The 17,386-nt window shown below is 40.2% G+C and overlaps 1 protein-coding gene across 2 annotated transcripts in view; it reads right to left on the bottom strand.

Moving 5' to 3' along the window:
- Positions 1-1,242: 1,242 nt before the first annotated feature.
- The window catches only part of DHRS9 (dehydrogenase/reductase 9), a 21,877-nt gene continuing 5,733 nt past the window's right edge, over positions 1,243-17,386 (bottom strand). The window contains exons 1-5 of one of the 2 annotated variants that reach the window (XM_003795169.1): positions 11,105-11,150; positions 10,134-10,508; positions 8,873-9,131; positions 5,434-5,597; positions 1,243-1,813 (exon numbers count right to left, since the gene is read on the bottom strand). In XM_003795169.1, coding sequence (XP_003795217.1) covers positions 1,590-1,813; positions 5,434-5,597; positions 8,873-9,131; positions 10,134-10,446 — 960 coding nt within the window. In that variant the 5' untranslated portion in view covers positions 10,447-10,508; positions 11,105-11,150 and the 3' untranslated portion in view covers positions 1,243-1,589. Of the gene's footprint in view, positions 1,814-5,433; positions 5,598-8,872; positions 9,132-10,133; positions 10,509-11,104; positions 11,151-17,386 lie in introns of those variants that run through there. The other variant, XM_003795168.2, reaches the window with a different exon arrangement.

Genomic DNA, 17,386 nt, shown 5'->3' with positions numbered 1-17,386 from the left:
ACTTTGCTGACACTTCTGTCTTATTATTGCTATGTCTTTTTTCATTTTGATGTAAAAGGGATGAGCACATCTTCTGTCAAAATATGACACTTGTCCGGGTAGGCTGACACCATCGGTAACATGATTTTTCAGTCATCGATGTGTTGTAGACGTGGAAGGAGGAAGTTACTTCTGAGCAGATGTTTCCAGAAATGTGAGTGAACATAAATAGAATTACTGTTACCTTCAAATAGATACAGTTTCAAGCAGTGGATATTAATTTTTTTCTTCACAATGCATTAAGTGTGTGTGTGTGGTGTGTGTGTGTGTGGTGTGCTCACACACGTGCTAGATCACCTCTCTGGCTCTTTTACACCATATTAGTCCTCAAAAAATTGTTGAATTTTGCCACTCCAGGCTTCTTCCTGTAAATATTCAACAAATCTTGGCACATGGTACTGGCTGTTGGAATCCAGGGAAATATCTATTTAAACACCTGCTTCTTTTGGGTGCTGTGGGCCAAGGGTCAATCCACTTTGAAACCATGACTGTGAACCAGGATCACTGTTCACGTGAGCAAAAGAGAGCCTCTTCATTTAGGTCCACTCTTCCTGAGGCCTCAGCGACACCTAAATGCAAGATCTCCAAACATTTCACGTGTAAGTCATGACATATATTCTGGGGTGTGTGATTTTACAATCACCAGAATAGATTAAATAACCAACACTTTAATATTTTTGGAAATGACTACTCTGTTATTACATTTTCCCACAGAAAACGATGTGTGCGTCACTGTTCACAGTGGCCTTAAATAGGGTGTTTATCCTCTACGCACCCCTAGAATAGGAGGGCTTGTCTTGGAGTGTCTCCACTTCCATAAATAGTATATGCATTCTGTTTTGCAGTCCTCTCATTTCTTTTCCTGTCTTTTTCCTTTCTTCTGTTTGTAGTTCTACTTAGTGTTTTTCTGCTGCTCTTCAGCTTGTATCAATGTCACTCAGGCTTCACTGTCGTTCCTATTCTTGCCCCCACCAAAGGTTCAGAGCCACAGGGGCTGGGGGTGGTGGCTCATGCCTGGAAGCACTTTGGGAGATCCAGACTGGAGGATCACTTGAGGACAGGAGTTTGAGAACAGCCCGGGCAACATAGCAAGATCTCAATTTCTGTAGAACAAATCTTCAGTCCTTTGGAGTCTTACTCTCAGCAAGATAACAGAACATGTCTAATCTACCTATGACAATATTCTATATATCTCTTTTCTCAATAAGGGACAATGTTCAATATCCAGGAGTACTTTAAATCCTGGGGACTGTAAGCATGATGCAGGCAATGGAGAAGATAATTTCCTTTACATCATATCAAGCAGGCAAAACCTAAATAGTGGGCAGGACTTGCCAATGTGATGTTCATCCTGGCTCTTCTTTTCAAAGAATATTTGAGAAGGGACCCTGGGGCATCACCAGTGATGATCAGAACTCCTTCTTTTATCAAAAGAAGAATGGTCTAAATGAGTCCAGGTTGGATTAGGTAAGGAATGAGATTGAAAAGGACATGTGTTCTTGAAATTGGACAGTCTTATAGCCTGAGGAAAGCATTTGTGGTCAGCTGAATCACACTGCCTTGGGATTAGCCAGCTCAACTTTCTGTTTCAACAATAAAAAGTCTTGCAAAACTGCTGGCATGTGAGACAGAGGTATCCAGAAAGCCTTGGCATCTTTTCCAGCAGCATAACGAGTCTTAGGGAAGACACTTGTCAGAGCGTGGTCCATGCACTCTACCACCAGAGAGAGGTCCATGTTCACGAAGGATGTAGTGCCTTTCAGTTTGTCTAGACCTATAAAAAGAGACAAAAGCACTTTTACTCTTTAGAGAAAGGAGAAAAGCAGAGTGGGGGGACTAGAGTGCAAAGGGGAGGGTGTATATGAGAGAATTTATTTTCAATTTGACATGATAATTAAGGCCCATTGTGATGGTTTCTGTCCTTCTCAGAAAAGGATGTAGCAGCACTTTTTTTTTTAGACCAGCAGCTCTCCAGCTTGGGCGGTCAGCAGACTCTCCTAGAGAGCTTGTTAAAACTCAGATTGCGGGGCTCTACCTCCAGAGTTTCTGACTCACTGGGTGTGAGCGGGGCCTAGTCATTTGTATTTCTAATCAGTATCCAGTTGCTGCTGATGCCACTGGTCCAAAATTTGAGAAGTACTGCTTTAAAAGAAGGAGAGAAAAATATTTCATAAAGCCTGTGAGGCTCCTGACTCTGGGAAGTTATGGGTTTTATTTCTAATTTCTTTCAGGGCATTATTGTGTTTGTAGAAAATGTGGGTATGCATGTGAGCTTGTGCAGGTGTGTGTGGATGTGAGCACGCACTCATATCCCATAGGCCTCTACAGTTCTATGAATAAAAAGAGAATCATCCCCCAATGCCTTGACTTAGGAGGTTTGAAGTATCTCAGTTGTACTGCAGATAAAACAATTGAGTAATGAGCTGAGACATCTTTAGAGAAGCAGGTATTTTATAAGGGATTGGTAATGGTTTAGGACTACAGCCTCATCAATAAAATGTTGTTGGGATAATTGGACATCCACATGCAGAAGAAAGAAATTGGACCTTTATCTCATAACGTATATAAAAATCAACTCAAAATGGATTAAAGACTTACACATAAGACCTAAAAATATAAAACTAAAAAGTATAAAATTACTAGAAGAAAACATAGGGGAAAAGCTTCTTGGTCTAGGCAGTGATTTTTTTTGATATGACCAAAAGCACAAATAGACAAGCAGGATTACATCCAACTGAAAAGCTTCTGCACAGCAATAGAGACAGTTTAAAGGAGTAAAGACACAACATATGGAATGGGAGAAAACATGTGTAAGCTATTACCTGATAGGAGGTTAATACCCATCATATATAAGGTACTCAACTCAATGGCAAGAAAGTAAATAACCTGATTAAAAAGTGGAAAAGATCTGAATAGACTTTTCTCAAAAGAAGGTATACCAACGACCAACAAGTATATGAAAAAAATGTTCAACATCATTAACCATCAGAAAACACAAATTGAAACCAAAATGAAATATCATCACCTTCCACCTGTTAGGAGGGCCATGATCAAAAAGAAAAAGATAAGTGTTGACCAGGATGCGCACTCTGTTGATGGGACTGTAAATTACTGTAGCTATTGTGAAAAACAGTATGGATGTTCCCCCCTTACTCAAAGTGGAACTACCATATGACCCGCATATACTCTTAAGACATTCCTGGGTTATGTCTTCTTAAGGGAAAATCTATAATTTTCATTTTTCAGGACCCACTAGCCTACCAGTTTTTCAAAGAACATAGTAAGTTTTTTTCACTATTTTAAGCTCCTACTATCCCCAGTCTGAGAACTGGAGAAAAGATGACTTCAAATTTGTAGTCTACTTTGAGACGATGAATTTGGTGGTTCTCCAACTGTTGACTTAGAAAACTCTAATACAAATGACCAGCATAAAAATGGGGTTCAGTGCCTTTTGGTATTTCTGAACCAAGGACCCACTCAAAAATAATTTGAGATGGAAGTTGATAATATAATCATGGGCATTTAAAAAGTGCCAATGTCAATATTAAACAGAGAGAGCTCTTTTAAATGAGGAATTTTGCTTCTGAAGTAGTAAGTCTCAAGGGTTCAGTGTTAGGACCAAAATAGAACCTACGGAGTTAATGGGATTTAGGTCATTTAATGGCAATGGTTCTAAATCAACAGTAATATATCAGCAGTAAGAGATTTGTCAAACCAGACATTTTAGCATTTTAGTTGAGACGTGTGTGTGTTTGGAGTAGCAGTGGTGAGTTAGTCATTTAAAAAAGCTCCCCAGGTGGATCTGGTTCAGCTCTTAGCTCTACCTTGAAAACTCCTAACCTTGAACCTTGCCATAGCTGACCATCTTATTAAGTCTATGGGTGATGAGGCAGGATCACAGTTTGGAGGAACAGAGTGACACACAGTTAGGGGGGACCCTGCTCAACTCAAAGCAGGAGTTCATTAAGTGTTTAAGGAATATTAAGTAAACTTTAATACAGTGAGAAAGTTTGCAGTGGACGGACAGCCCTGGTACAGGAAGTTTGACTGAAGTCTAAGCTTAATGCTTGTCCACCCTGTAGTGCAGTGGCAGTCAGGCTGCCTGGGTTCAAATTTAGCTCCTCCACTTACTAGCTGTGCAATTTCAGGTCAGTTATTTTTCTATGCGTCCATGTCTATGAAATGAAGATGATAATACTATCTATTTCATAGAGTATATTTGGGATTTTAAATGAAAGAGTCAATGTAAAGCACTAGAATAGTGACAAGTACCTAGTAAATGTTTACTACGTGCTAGTCATCATTATGTAACCTTTGCTGCTAGTCTTCCATCCTCCACTCAATCTCTTAATTTCTGTTACCTCTTCTTCCATCTTCCCCTCCAAGCATTCCTGCTCCAGAAAATTTCCACCCAAATAAATCCTCCCTGTCCTCTAGGGCTTATTCAAACCTGATCTGTCCCTGGTAGGGGCTTCTTGACCAGCAATGCCCTTTTCCCAGTCTGAATTCCTTGGGCAATTACAGAGGCAGTGTCTAGCACCACCCCTGGGATGTTGGCTTTCTCCCTTTTCTTGTGTGTTTCAGTCTCCCTTGGTTACTTTTTGTTGTCAATCATAGTGTAAACTACTTAAGAGTCAGAGGCTGAATCATCTTCTCTTTCTCTTTTTTCTTTTTTAAGAGGGAAGGTCCTGCTATGTCACCCAGGCTGGAGAGCTGGGCATGATCACAGTTCACTGCAGCCTTAAATTCCTGGGCTCAAGGGATCCTCCTGCTTCAGCACTACAGGTGTGTGTCCCTATACCCAGCTAATTTTTCCTTACTTTTTTAGAGATGGGAGTCCTGCTTTATTGATTGCCCAGTCTGGTCTCCAAATCCTGACCTCAAGCAATCAGCCCACTTCAGCCTCCCAAAGTGCTGAGATTACAGGTGGGAACCATAACTCCTGGCTCCCTTTTTTAACTTTTATAGGTCTTTGAAAAATGCTGAGTGAGCAGTTGGGTGCTTAACAAAAATAGGAGGTATGTGCAGCGATGAAGACTGTGGGCTCCGAAGCCAGCCTGCCTGGGTTCAGGTCCTGGCATAGCTAGGAGGGATTGTACAACCTTATGTAGGACATTTCCCCTTTCTAAGCTTCTGCTCAGCACTCAGTTTTTGCAGAATAAATGATATAATTCATTAGCAAAGAGCTTGGCACCTAGAAAATGCTCCATAAATGTTTATAAACTCCCAGAGAAGCAAGAGGTGATACTAAAATTAATAGAGATCCCAGGCCCATATTTAAGATTCCCATTGGTATATTGCTGTAGGAAACTTGGTTTTTCATTTATGTTTGAAACTCCTCATGCTGCTTAGACCAATGAATCCAGAAGATACTGGAGCCACCCAGAAACTCACTTTTTTCAATGTAATCTTCTCCATACTGCTGTTTAATGTCTGGAGACAGATGCTTCCAAATGGCGAGTTTTTTTTCAGTTGTCTTTACTGGGTCTGACAATGCTGTTTTGAATAATCCTGGTTCAATGCATGAGACGTGCACACCAAAAGCTTTCATGTCCCGTCTGTGAAAAGAACCCATTGAAAACGTTTAATCCAGGTATTTTGAGAGAATGTTTGCTACAGTATTTGGTAACTGTTTTCTCATGAATCTTTTCATGGAATCACAGAATTGGGTGCATTGGAAAGAAGTACAACCTCTCACTTTGCAGATGAGGAAACTGCAGTTCAGGGTGGTGTGGTGAGGGCTGGGGAATGGCAGGACAGAGCAGGAGTCTAGGAGAACCCACCCCTAGGCCAGTGCTCTTCTCCCTATGCCATCCTCTTGTCATTAACTTGATGAGCATTCAGGTTAAGGCCAGGTTTCTTCTCAGTGTCTAAAATACCTCATAGTGAAATGGACTAATGACTGGCCTGGATGGACAAGTCCACTCCCATTCTAGCAATATAAGGAGCTTGCGGCACAGATGATGTTATGCTGAAGGACACAGTGTGACAATCCTGGATGTGATTTATCTGTTCCCTATGCTGCTGAACAAGCTTTTTCATCGTGTTTCTGCAAAAAACTAAACCTTTCTCACTTACTGGGTATCAGGGTTTTGAGGAATCATAGTACCCCTTTCTTTAAAGCAAACCAATGAGCAGATGCTCCTTGACTTTGGACAGGGTGACATCCTGATAAACACATCAAAAGTTGAGCATATTGTGAGTCAAAAGTGCACTTAATACATCTGCTGCAAATCGCTAGCCTAGAAAAAGATCAACATTCAAAATTTGAGGTGTGACTCCTACTGAAGGTGTCTCATTTTCTCACCATTATAAAGTAAAAAAATTATATCGAACCATTGTGAGTCAGGAACTATCCATATTGCAGATCAGTATGAATAATCATTTCCTAAATTTAATCTATATTTCTACCAGGAATATATAAAGAAGTAATTATTCACTTTATAGATGCCTTCACTAAAAGATTTTTTTAAAAGCTCTGTTAGTGAACTTAAAATGTTATTTAACTTAGATTCTGCTTTCTAGTGTGGCAACTATTGTGTAGCTTGAAATGTATTTTACTAAAATGCAAATTAGCTTTACCTTAAAAGATTTCAAAAGGTATGTTATTTGCATTAAAATAAAAAGGATTCTTTTCTAGCTTAATCATATTTTATTTACTTGTTGTCTGATCTTCTTTGGATCCTGGAAGTAGCAGTGCCAAGAGGGTGTTTGGGATAACTTGTCTCCTCACCTTCTCATGAAAATAACAACAATCTGGGGACAAGTGACTTTAACCCCCAGCTAAGCTTATCAGGTAAGTAAAACTCTATGAATTCATTATGCTTGTGAGCAAATATAGCTTTAAGAAACTCCAATCCTCACAAACTAATTGCTGTCTTTAAACTTTCCTAGAGAAATTTCTGGACCTACCAGGTGCCAATCTGTAGGACTGTGGTCTATGTGCATAATTCCAAATACTAGTTCCATGATTCATAAAGAAATAAACACTCTTGATTATTTTTAGGCATGATGTAGCTGCATTGCAAATCTCACAAACTCTTCATTGCAATCTCTTTTAAAAGTGAGTAAATGTCTAAGTACCTATGTGGTTTTTTTTTTTTTTTTTTTGTGAGACAGAGCCTCAAGCTGTCACCCTGGGTAGAGTGCTGTGGCATCACAGCTCACAGCAACCTCCAACTCCAGGGCTCAAGCAAGTCTCCTGCTTCTGCCTCAAGTAGCTGGGACTACAGGCACCCGCCACAACGCCCGGCTATTTTTTGGTTGTAGCTGTCATTGTTGTTTGGCGGGCCTGGGCTGGATTTGAACCTGCCAGCTCAGGTGTTTGTGGCTGGCGCCTTAGCCAATTGAGCCACAGGCACTGAGTCCCTATGCTAAAATCTTGTTAGGATACTGCTGCTTGTCTAGTGGAACCAAAGGTCAGCCATGGAGACTAACAGATGCTCTCTATGACCCTGCGACTCCAAGCGTGAGCTCTGAACCATAGGCAGTACCCGGGAGCTGGTTAGAAATGCAGAGTCTCAGACCCCACCCCAGACCCACTCAATGAAAATCTGCCTTTTAATGAAATCCCCAGGTGAGTCACATGCTCAGGGTTTGGAAGTTTTGTTCCAATATGTGTTATTGTGTTTATTTCCTAGGAGAATCAAATTTAGCAATTTGCTCAAATGACAAAATGGCATTGTTCCATCTTTATCAATCTCAGAGGGACAATATAACCTTACATTAGTAAGGTCAACCTAGATCCAGATTGTAGATCATAAACTCTAACGTATACCTTTAACAAATACTAGTTGAAAATGTAAATGGATTGAAGAGCACATCTCAGGTTTTGTTCTTCTCCCCCACTCACAGGAGTGTCTCCATCTGCATCTCCCGTCCCTTTCTCCACTCTCTGCCTGCCCCACATCCTGGGTGGGAGGTGAGCTGCACTAACTGCTCTGGAGTTAGTTGGGTATAGTCAACTGGAAGTGCTGGTGGGAGACCAGGAGGATAAAAGGGGGAGTCAAGCTAGTTTTCTTGTGGTATCAACACTGGTTATTTCACCCTCCACTAAGGCAACAGCCTCTGTGTTTGTAGGTTCTGGAAACTGCCCTGTCTCTCTTATCACTTCAGTGATAGGGGGAATGGAAAGGCCTCTGCTGTCCTTAGCGCCTCAATTCTGCACTAGCCTTTGGGATTCCCCTAGACATCTCCCACATGTCTGTAAATAGTTCTTTAAACAAACTCTATTTCCTTTACCCAATTTTAATGTGCCACTATTTCCTACTAGAACCTTGACTGAGAGAACCACTTGCCATTTAGAAGCTTTGAACTGGCAGCGATGAGTTCTGGTTCCAGGTAAGATGGATTAACCACATTCCTCCCATCTCTTATTGAATGAAGCTGTGAAACATGCACAGAATGCAAGAAGCAGCTATTGAATAACTGATATTTTTCTGTTGAAGGTTTAAATGAGATGACAAGATTGTGTGTGTAGCTGACATGACACTGGCGGAGGAACCTACTCTGATTGAGCCTCTCTGTAGGATTCCTTATTCGATGCATTGAAAGATTGAATATAAATTCACTGCTACTATCAGCATCACTCACTAATATGAAAAGTAGAAAAAAGTTAGATAGACCTGGGTGGGTTCAAATCTTAGTTTCTATCACTTACCAGCTGGATGACCTTAGGCAAGTTACTTAATTTCTCTTAGTTTCAGTGGTACTGTCTATAAATTAGAAATAAAGTAATAACCAGTGTCTAGTGCATATGCATTCAATAAATGCATATTTAAATAAAAGCTATTTAAAGCTATTCTTTTCTGATGAGTCAATTAATTTTCTTTACCTTAAGCTGTCATTGAAGCCTTCCACTGCATATTTGGATGGGGTATAGCCTCCTCCAGCAAATGCAAGCCGACCCCCAATACTGGAGACATTGATAACCCTCCCTCGAGCTTTTTTGACCAAGGGAAGCATATTTAATGTCACGTTGATGAGTCCAAACAAGTTCACTTCAATAGGTTCTCTATAGTCCTCCACTGTCAGCCAGTCTGTGGGTGCTAGCACCCCGAGAACACCAGCATTGTTGATCAGCCCCCAGAGACCTAGAACAGAGAGGAAGGAGGAGCTGTGGTGAAAGGTGGTACTTACTTGGCATCTTTGAAGAAGATGCAACCTCTGCCTTACAAGATGATGCTTTTTCCTCCTTGTACTCATATTCCTGCTTTGAAATACTTGGCAGTTTGGGGAATTATCGCAGAGAGAGTGGGAGGCTGCACTAAAATTGCTGAAGGTCTCACTGTTACTCTATTGCTGGTTGTAAATATCAAATACTGATAGTCTCTAAGCAGATCTTTTTACTTTTTAATCTCATACGTAGAGTAAATTTGTCTAGTCTTCCTACCTTGCTTGATAGCAAGACCAGAGAATACTTACAAACTGTTCTATGTGGACAAAGAGTGATATCAATATACTTCAATTTTGGTAAAAAAAAAAAAAATCCTGGTGTATTTTATAATGGGAAACATTTATTATTGTTAAAGGTGTTTGGAATTCAAACATTAAAAATTGGAGCCTTACTTATCAAATCATTGCTTTTGAGCTTCAGACTCTTAAATATATGACGAAGATATACTGGAGAAAAATCATATACATTTGCTTTTCCCTTTGCAGACCCCAGTATCTTCATCCATGAGAATATTTTGAACTTTATTCAAAGCCAATACAAATCTAGTTCAGAATGCAATCTAAGCCAGTTAGTATTCAGATCTCAGCAGAATCTGTTAAATTCCAAGGCCATTTTCTACCTTGCCCATTGAAAATGTGTGAACTCTAGAACCATTTTGCAGACAGGTCCCAGGTAACCAGATGGTTTTTTGGTCTCTGCCTTCATATTCTCTGTAAATTTTAGTTCCAAGTTTTTTTAGCAACCTAAGCTGTTCTTCTCGCGCACATAGACAGCCTGCAACTTGGAACTACTCAGAAACTATCCTAAGATTAGAGAAGCACACAGCTGGTATATAAGAGGCCCCCCCCCCCATTTAGCTGCAGTTATTTCTCTATTGGTGCCCTCCCACCCCCATCTTCCCCATTCCCACATCTTGCACCTTTTTCCCCAACTTGGTCCTTCACCCACTGGGCAGTCTTCTTGACCTTCTCAGCATCGGTTATATCCAGAAGCACTGTGTGGAGTCTCTCTGAGGTTTCTGCCTTTAAAGCTGTTGATCCTGCTTCGGTCAGACAGGCAGCTATCACACGAAATCCTTTTTTATCAAAAGTCCTGGCTGCCAAGTTTCCAAAGCCCGTGTCACACCCAGTGATAAAGATGTACTTGTCAGTGATGTCTGTAATCCTTAGTTGTCCTTGATAAGCCCACAGAAAACCACAGAGGGTTAGGAGGGCTAACACCCAAAAAAACATTTTTTTTTTTCCTGTATGTGACAGGGACACTCCTTTCTCGTGCAGTAAAACAAAATGGTATCCTGAATGTTCAAAATTAGAAAGAAAACTCAAATTAGAACCACGAAGGCATTATAACCCAGGATTGTAGAATTTGACATACTATAGTGCATTTGAGTAGATAAATAGAAGGTTAAAGAAACAATAACTCTCATTTAGTTGTTTGTTAGGAAGATGGTCATTTAAATGATCAACTGTTCCTCTCAAGAAATGCAAGCACTGTTCAGAGAAATCAATGGAAGATAAAGGGGAACCACTGTAGAGCTGACAGGGTCACAGGGTTGAGGTGGGCAGCTCAAGTTGCATGCCATGATGACATTACTCTCAAAAGGGAGTTCATCCATCTGCAAGTTAGACTGTCATGGCAAAATCTTTTTTTGTGTTATTAGAGAAAAGATTAATTTTTAATTAAACACAAGACTCCATCGAAATAAATCAGAAGCCACGTAAAAGAGTCAACTACTCCGTGGTAATACATTACTCAAAGAAAAGGAAAGTTGCTCAAGACTCCATTCTGTAGCATTGTCCTGTTATGGAAAAAAAAAGTTCATCTGGAACCAAATTCTCATTTTCTGTAGCTTTGAGTATTATTTTTTTTCCCGTCATGGCAAAATCTTACCTCTTGCTACTTCATGAAATTCAAGAGCAGAATAGATTCAACATCTATTAGCAGGAATAGGGCGATTTTAATTGTTCTGTCAGACTCCCAATTATCTTCAGTCAGGAAAAGAAGAACACAGTGATATTGCCACTGAGAACATTATTCCCAGCTCAGTTTTCATATTCTTATTTTAAACAGATTAATGTTGGCCTTCAGCCCAACTCTATGCTGACAGTATTAAAGTGGGAGGCCACCAGGGAGTTCACCAAGAAAGGGTAAGATAAATGAGAAGGGATTGAGGGGGAAACGCTGGCCAATACACAGCACTCTGAATACTCTGTCATCTACGAACACCAGCTTCCTGTGAGAAAAAAAAAATCGCATGTGCAGAGGACAAAGTAAAGCAAAATTATACAGTAAAACAGGCTTTGATTATAGGTGTGGTGGAACTACCTAGCGCAAGAACCTGAGGGCCATGTCTGGGTGCCCAGGCTGCACGCTGGGCTGCCTCGGGCCTGAGCATCAGTCGTGGAGGCCCAGTCCCCCCACACCCACAGCCCCAAGGGAAAGAGATTATGGGCGCCCTCCCTACAGGGAAGCAGGGCCTGTGTGGGTTCTTGGAGCCTGAGGAAAGAAGGCCCAGAAAGAACATCTTGTGTGGGGAAGACCTTATTTCCTTCCTCCCTGATCTGAAAAGTTTCCTTTTATGTCCTCCCAAGACCTTTGCTCCTGATTTGGACTCAGCCTTGAGATCAAGGGGGCCTTTGAGTGCCTCACACTAGACAATCAAAAGGCCTTGAGTTGATATTCAGACCTTGCGATGCTTCTGGAATCATGGCTGTTCATGGACATGGTGTCTCAAAAGGTGCTGCAAGGCTAAGCAGGTTTATAAACTTTGAACGTCATTTATTTTCTTATAAGTATTTCTGTTTTTTTCTTGGAACAACTTTTAAAAATTATTTATTTTATTCTGCTTGTGCAAGTGACTTATGCTCAACATAAAAAAAGACAAAAGCACAAAACACACATACTGAAAAAGAAAGTGATCATGATAATCACATTTGACTCAATATTTAGTACATTTTTTCCAGTTTTTTCCTGTATATGTAAATGTATTTTTCTCTAATAAGGAATACACACATATTGGACAATTAAGTTCCTAAACTCACCCTAGAAAAAGTACCACATACCTCCGTGTTGAATATCACTGTGGTCACCCTGGAAGTACTCCCCTGGGAAGCTATGCACCACTCCAGTGCCGAGTCCACCCTTCAAAGCTATTTTGGAACTATTTTTCTGGATGGCCATCAGTGTTGTCATTGTACAAGGTCTAACAATTATGTTTTGCGAACTCACCCTAGAAAAAGTGCTAAATACCTTATTGCTGAATATCACGGTACAATGAGTTCATGAACTTAATTGTCACACCTTGTACACATGATAGAACTTCAAACACATGTACATACATATACTTTATTTCTACTGTTGTTTAAGGAGGAGAGTATTTCAGATTTTTTTCCTTTTTTTTTTTTTAGAGATAGAGTCACACTTTATTGCCCACGGTAGAGTGCTGTGGCATCACAGCTCACAGCAACCTCCAGCTCTTGGGCTTAGGTGATTCTCCTGCCTCAGCCTCCTGAGTAGCTATGACTATAGGTGCCTGCCACCTTGCCTGGCTATTTTTCTGTTGCAGTTTGGTCAGGGCTGGGTTTGATCCCGCCACCCTCGGTATATAGGGCCGGTGCCCTAGTCACTGAGCCACAGGCGCCGCCCAGGTTATTTCAGATTTTAAAAAATATCTCCATGTACTGTATCTTCCTCACTTCCCAGGAAAACTGGGAGCTCTGTTTTCATTTTGTTTTGCCCTATAAGATCTACAGTTAAAGAAGAGAAAGATAAAAGAATTGTTAACTGATACAAATTAAGATAAGGAAATATTAAAATATGTTAAGTTTGGGGAAACCCATGGGCCTTTGTGGTTTAGCTATGACTATTTAGTCAAGTGTTTGGATTACCCTGGCTTAAGAATTTAATACAGTTTTTCCAACTCCTTTCTGTGTGGGAGTTATGATTTGTTGCAAATCAGTGTCCATGTATAGGGGTTCCCTTTCTGAAATACACAAATACATTACAAATATATATTTATGGGGGTGATGGTGGTATAACTAATTCCTACAAAATTATGCATTCAAACATTTTAAGGAAATTTTGTATTTATAAATTCAACTAGTAAAGTGTTTTGCTCAAGTCTGGCCTCGATAAATTAATTATTGAGTAACTAAATACTTAACAAATTCCCTGAATGGATTCTGTAGCTTTCACTGCAATCCAAACTCCCAATGGAATTACTTGAAGAAGGCAAATATTCATAAGGCTTAATGTTTTGTACAGCAGAGAGTGTACATTTTTGTGTTGTCAGTTTCACAAAGGGCAAGCAGGAAGGGAGTAATAGTAAGACAATGGCCGACATTTGCAAAGTACTCTGCACTGCACTTTACATGGGTCTCGTTTGATCCTCTCAACAGCTTTTTGAGTGAGAAAGGGCATATTTGCCTCAGAAACAGGCTCAAGGAAACAAAGAGATTTGCCGAGGCCACTGGGACTGTAGTGCTGTGCCCCTCTACCGTAAGGGAATGGGTGAGGGTGTGCTGGGATTGAAATGCCGCACCCTGAGCTGGATTGAGTGGTATCCAAGCTGAGTTGATAAAATCAACAAGTCACACCTTGCCCAGGGCTGCTAAGAGGCTGGGGCAAAAGTCTGTCAGCCAAAGTGACATCTGACTTCTGATATGGTTGTTGCTATTTCCACCCATCTGTTAAAGTTTGATGACTGACACGAGTTCCCATAGGGAGGAAAAGTAGATGAAGGATTGGGGGAGGGTAAGCCATGAGGAAGAACGTAGGTTCTGTCCCTGTGTATGAAGGTGGCTGAATTCACTTGGGTAGATGATCTGGGTCCCTATGAAAGTTCCTCAGGCAAAGGAAGCGAGAGAGAGTTTGTGGACAGAACTCAGAGGTCTATTTGAATAGGAAAAGATTCCATCTTTATTCTTTCTAACCTGTAACTGAAATTTAACAGAACAATCTTCTGTTATGAAAAGTAACAACAAACCACAGTAGTATTTGGAGTACCTCTGATTTTGTTACCAATAACAATTATAAATATTTTCATGTCACCTTACAGTTGTGAAAGTTATCTCAAAATATAATTTATACTCATTACTACTTTAAAATTGTGATGGTCCTGCCACCGTACCTAGTTATTTAATGTGTTAACAAAAGAAACTCTTAAATATTTTGTGTGTATTTCAATATAACAGATTTTCTTTGTAATTATATATATTTTACTTCGAGTGTTAAAAAAATTAGCCTTACTTCTGAGGTAGCTGTGGTAATGACAGTTATGTAAGTCCGAATATATATACATTTCAGTAAGAACAAATAAAATTGTGTAAAATCTATGCCTTCATCCAAACTAGGAAAGAGGCAACTCTAAAAATTCCAGTTACTTGATTTAGAAATTAAGCACACGTGGCTGTTGAACAACATGGGTTTGAACTGGGCAGGTCTATTCGTACATTGATTTTCTTCCATCTCTGCCGTCCCTGAGAAAGTACGACCAACCCCTCTTCTTCCTCCTCAGCCTACGTACCATGAAGATGACGAGGATGAAGACCTTATGATGATCCACTTCCCCCTAAGGAACGTAAATATATTTTCTCTTCCTTATGATTTCCTTCGCAACGTTTTCTTTTCTCTAGCTTACTACATTGTCAGAATACAGTATATAATACACAGAACATACAAAATGTGTGTCAATTAATTGTTTATGTTACCGAGAAGGCTTCTGGTCAATGATAGGCGATTAGGTAAATTTGGGGGGAATCAAAAGTTGTACATGGGTTTTTGACCATGTGGAGCCCTTGAACTTCTAACTCCTACATTGTTCAAAGGTCATCTGTAAATGTATTGTAGATGATGGAAGTCAGGCTTCATGCCATCGGAGAGGGGAGTTGCAAATCTGGAAAGGGGGAGGTTAGAATGAACCCTGAGAGGTTTAATTACAGTTGGAGGAACCAGTATGAATTGCATTTTTGACATAAGTAGGAACATATAGAATAAAAAGGTGATTTTTCTATACCTTCCAAATGTGCTAGAAGCAGTGCCACTCCAATAGCAATGAACATACAAGGGCTTAGGTCCTTATTTCTAAATATCATGTTTATGCTTTTTAGGAAAGCTAGTATCAAGGCTGGGCTGGGCTGGGCTTGGTAAGTACAAAATAAATCTGGAACATTTTATGCTATGAAGTAAAGAACTGCTCAGAGAATGCTGGGGACATGTCCAAAGTACATGGATCCAAGCTGGAAGGGGATCCCACTGACCAAGCATGAGACAATTTGGGCATCAAAGCAAATAATAATGGATCGTAAGTCACTGGATAAGGTATAAATCCATGAGTCCATTCTGATGTAAATCAATAAACAAATATGTGCGTATGAAGGGAAAGTTTTTCCTTAAAACTAATATGCCAACTACTAAGTGTCAAAGAAATGATGAAATTAGACAATGACCACTTGGCAACTGACAGAGTAACAATTGTTCCAGGCAAGAATGACCAATGGATGCTGAGACTGCTGAATGGGATTTCAATGACAGGCAATGATTATAGAATCCCAAAGAATCTCTAAATGATTAAAAAGAGAACAATAGTAACTTCACAGAGGTGAAAAATCTAGCAGATGCTTCCATAACCGTGTGATAACAATTAGCATCACCAGTTATGGAACAAGCCAACGTCACACACCTCCAAGGACACAGCAGCACTTCTGCAGGTAAGCCACGCTAATTATGCATGGGGAACATCTTCCAATTTTACAAAACATATGCCCTTCAGATAGTCAAGCTCACTAAGGAAAAGACAGATTGGGGACTATTCCAGATTAAAGGAGAGTAAAGAGCTAAGATAACCAAATGCAACACATTTGGTTGCATTTTCCAGAAAGAGCACTATTAGGTCAATTAGTAAAATTTGAAAAGGATCTCTAAATTTGCTAAATCATATTGCAATACTATGGTTATGTAGAACATGGCCTGCTTTTTAGGAAATATACACTGAAGTATTTAAAGATTACTCTTCAACTCTCAGACAGCTCAGAAAATAATAATATAAATAAACATTAAATCAACATATATGTACATAAAGTGAGAATGTGAATGCAAACGTGGTAAAATGTTAATATTTCAAGAATCTGGGTTATACCATTCTTTTGACTTTTCCATAAATTTGAAATCATTTCAAAATAAAATATTAAAAATTTGGCAAAGGAAAATAAAGCAATTTTTTTCCAGAGAAAAGGCTTCAATGGACTGCCTTTGGTTCTGTGCACAAAACAGGTGGGTGAGAACTCCACGATTTTGGATTCTGGTAACCTTGAATACCAAGTTGCTTCTTCTACTTTTTGATAAGTTCACCTCCCCAACCACTGTAGAAAAACACAAGCTTAAACCAAAGCAGTTGGAGTCCCTCTTCCTCATCCTTTGCACACCTCCCTAAATCTCTTCCTTCCTTAACCAAATCCATTTCCCCCTGTGACAAGCACATAGGGAGGAGCTTTTTAATTGTTAAAGATGAGCTCAAATAAAATGTGTTGTCCTCATTAGGGTCATTTAGGCCTGTAGGCTGAATCCTAGGAGCTGCTAACCCTGTCCTAGAGTATTGCAAAGACTGTCTTTACCCCAAATATTGTTGTCCAAACATGCTGGTTCTCTTTCAATTCCCTAGGTTTGCATTCCTCTGACTCATTGAACTACATAAGCAACAAAGCAACACAGGCCTTTGACCTCTAGTGGCATTTTAATGAAGATACCTCCTCTGAGCATCAGCCTCACACATGACCTGTACACAAAAGATGATGGATGGCCAATTGGTCCATTGACACTGAGAAGTTAATGAGTAACTGCCACTAATAGGGCTGCCTCCGCCACACTCTGCCAGCCGTGGTTGCCCCTGTGTGGCTCCCCAGCCCCAACAGTTCAGAGATTCAGGGCACTGACCCTAGTTGCTTAGTTGTTTGCTTATCTGTTGTGCCTCCTGATTTATCTGACAACAAACTACTTGGCTCAGGCAGTAGAGTGCTGGTTAGGAGCCCAGACCTCAGAAGCGAGGTGGTTAGGAGTTCGGATCTCAGAAGAAGTGAGGTGGTTAGGAGTTCAGACCTCAGAAGAAGTGAGATGGTTAGGAGCCCAGATCTCAGAAGAAGTGAGGTGGTTAGGAGTTCAGACCTCAGAAGAAGTGAG

This window comes from Otolemur garnettii, unplaced genomic scaffold, assembly GCF_000181295.1.
Source record: "Otolemur garnettii isolate 467f Iridium unplaced genomic scaffold, OtoGar3 scaffold00090, whole genome shotgun sequence".
NCBI classification, from domain to species: Eukaryota; Metazoa; Chordata; class Mammalia; order Primates; family Galagidae; genus Otolemur; species Otolemur garnettii.
Note: the sequence above shows the minus strand (reverse complement) of the source record. Positions and strands in the feature narration are given on the sequence as shown.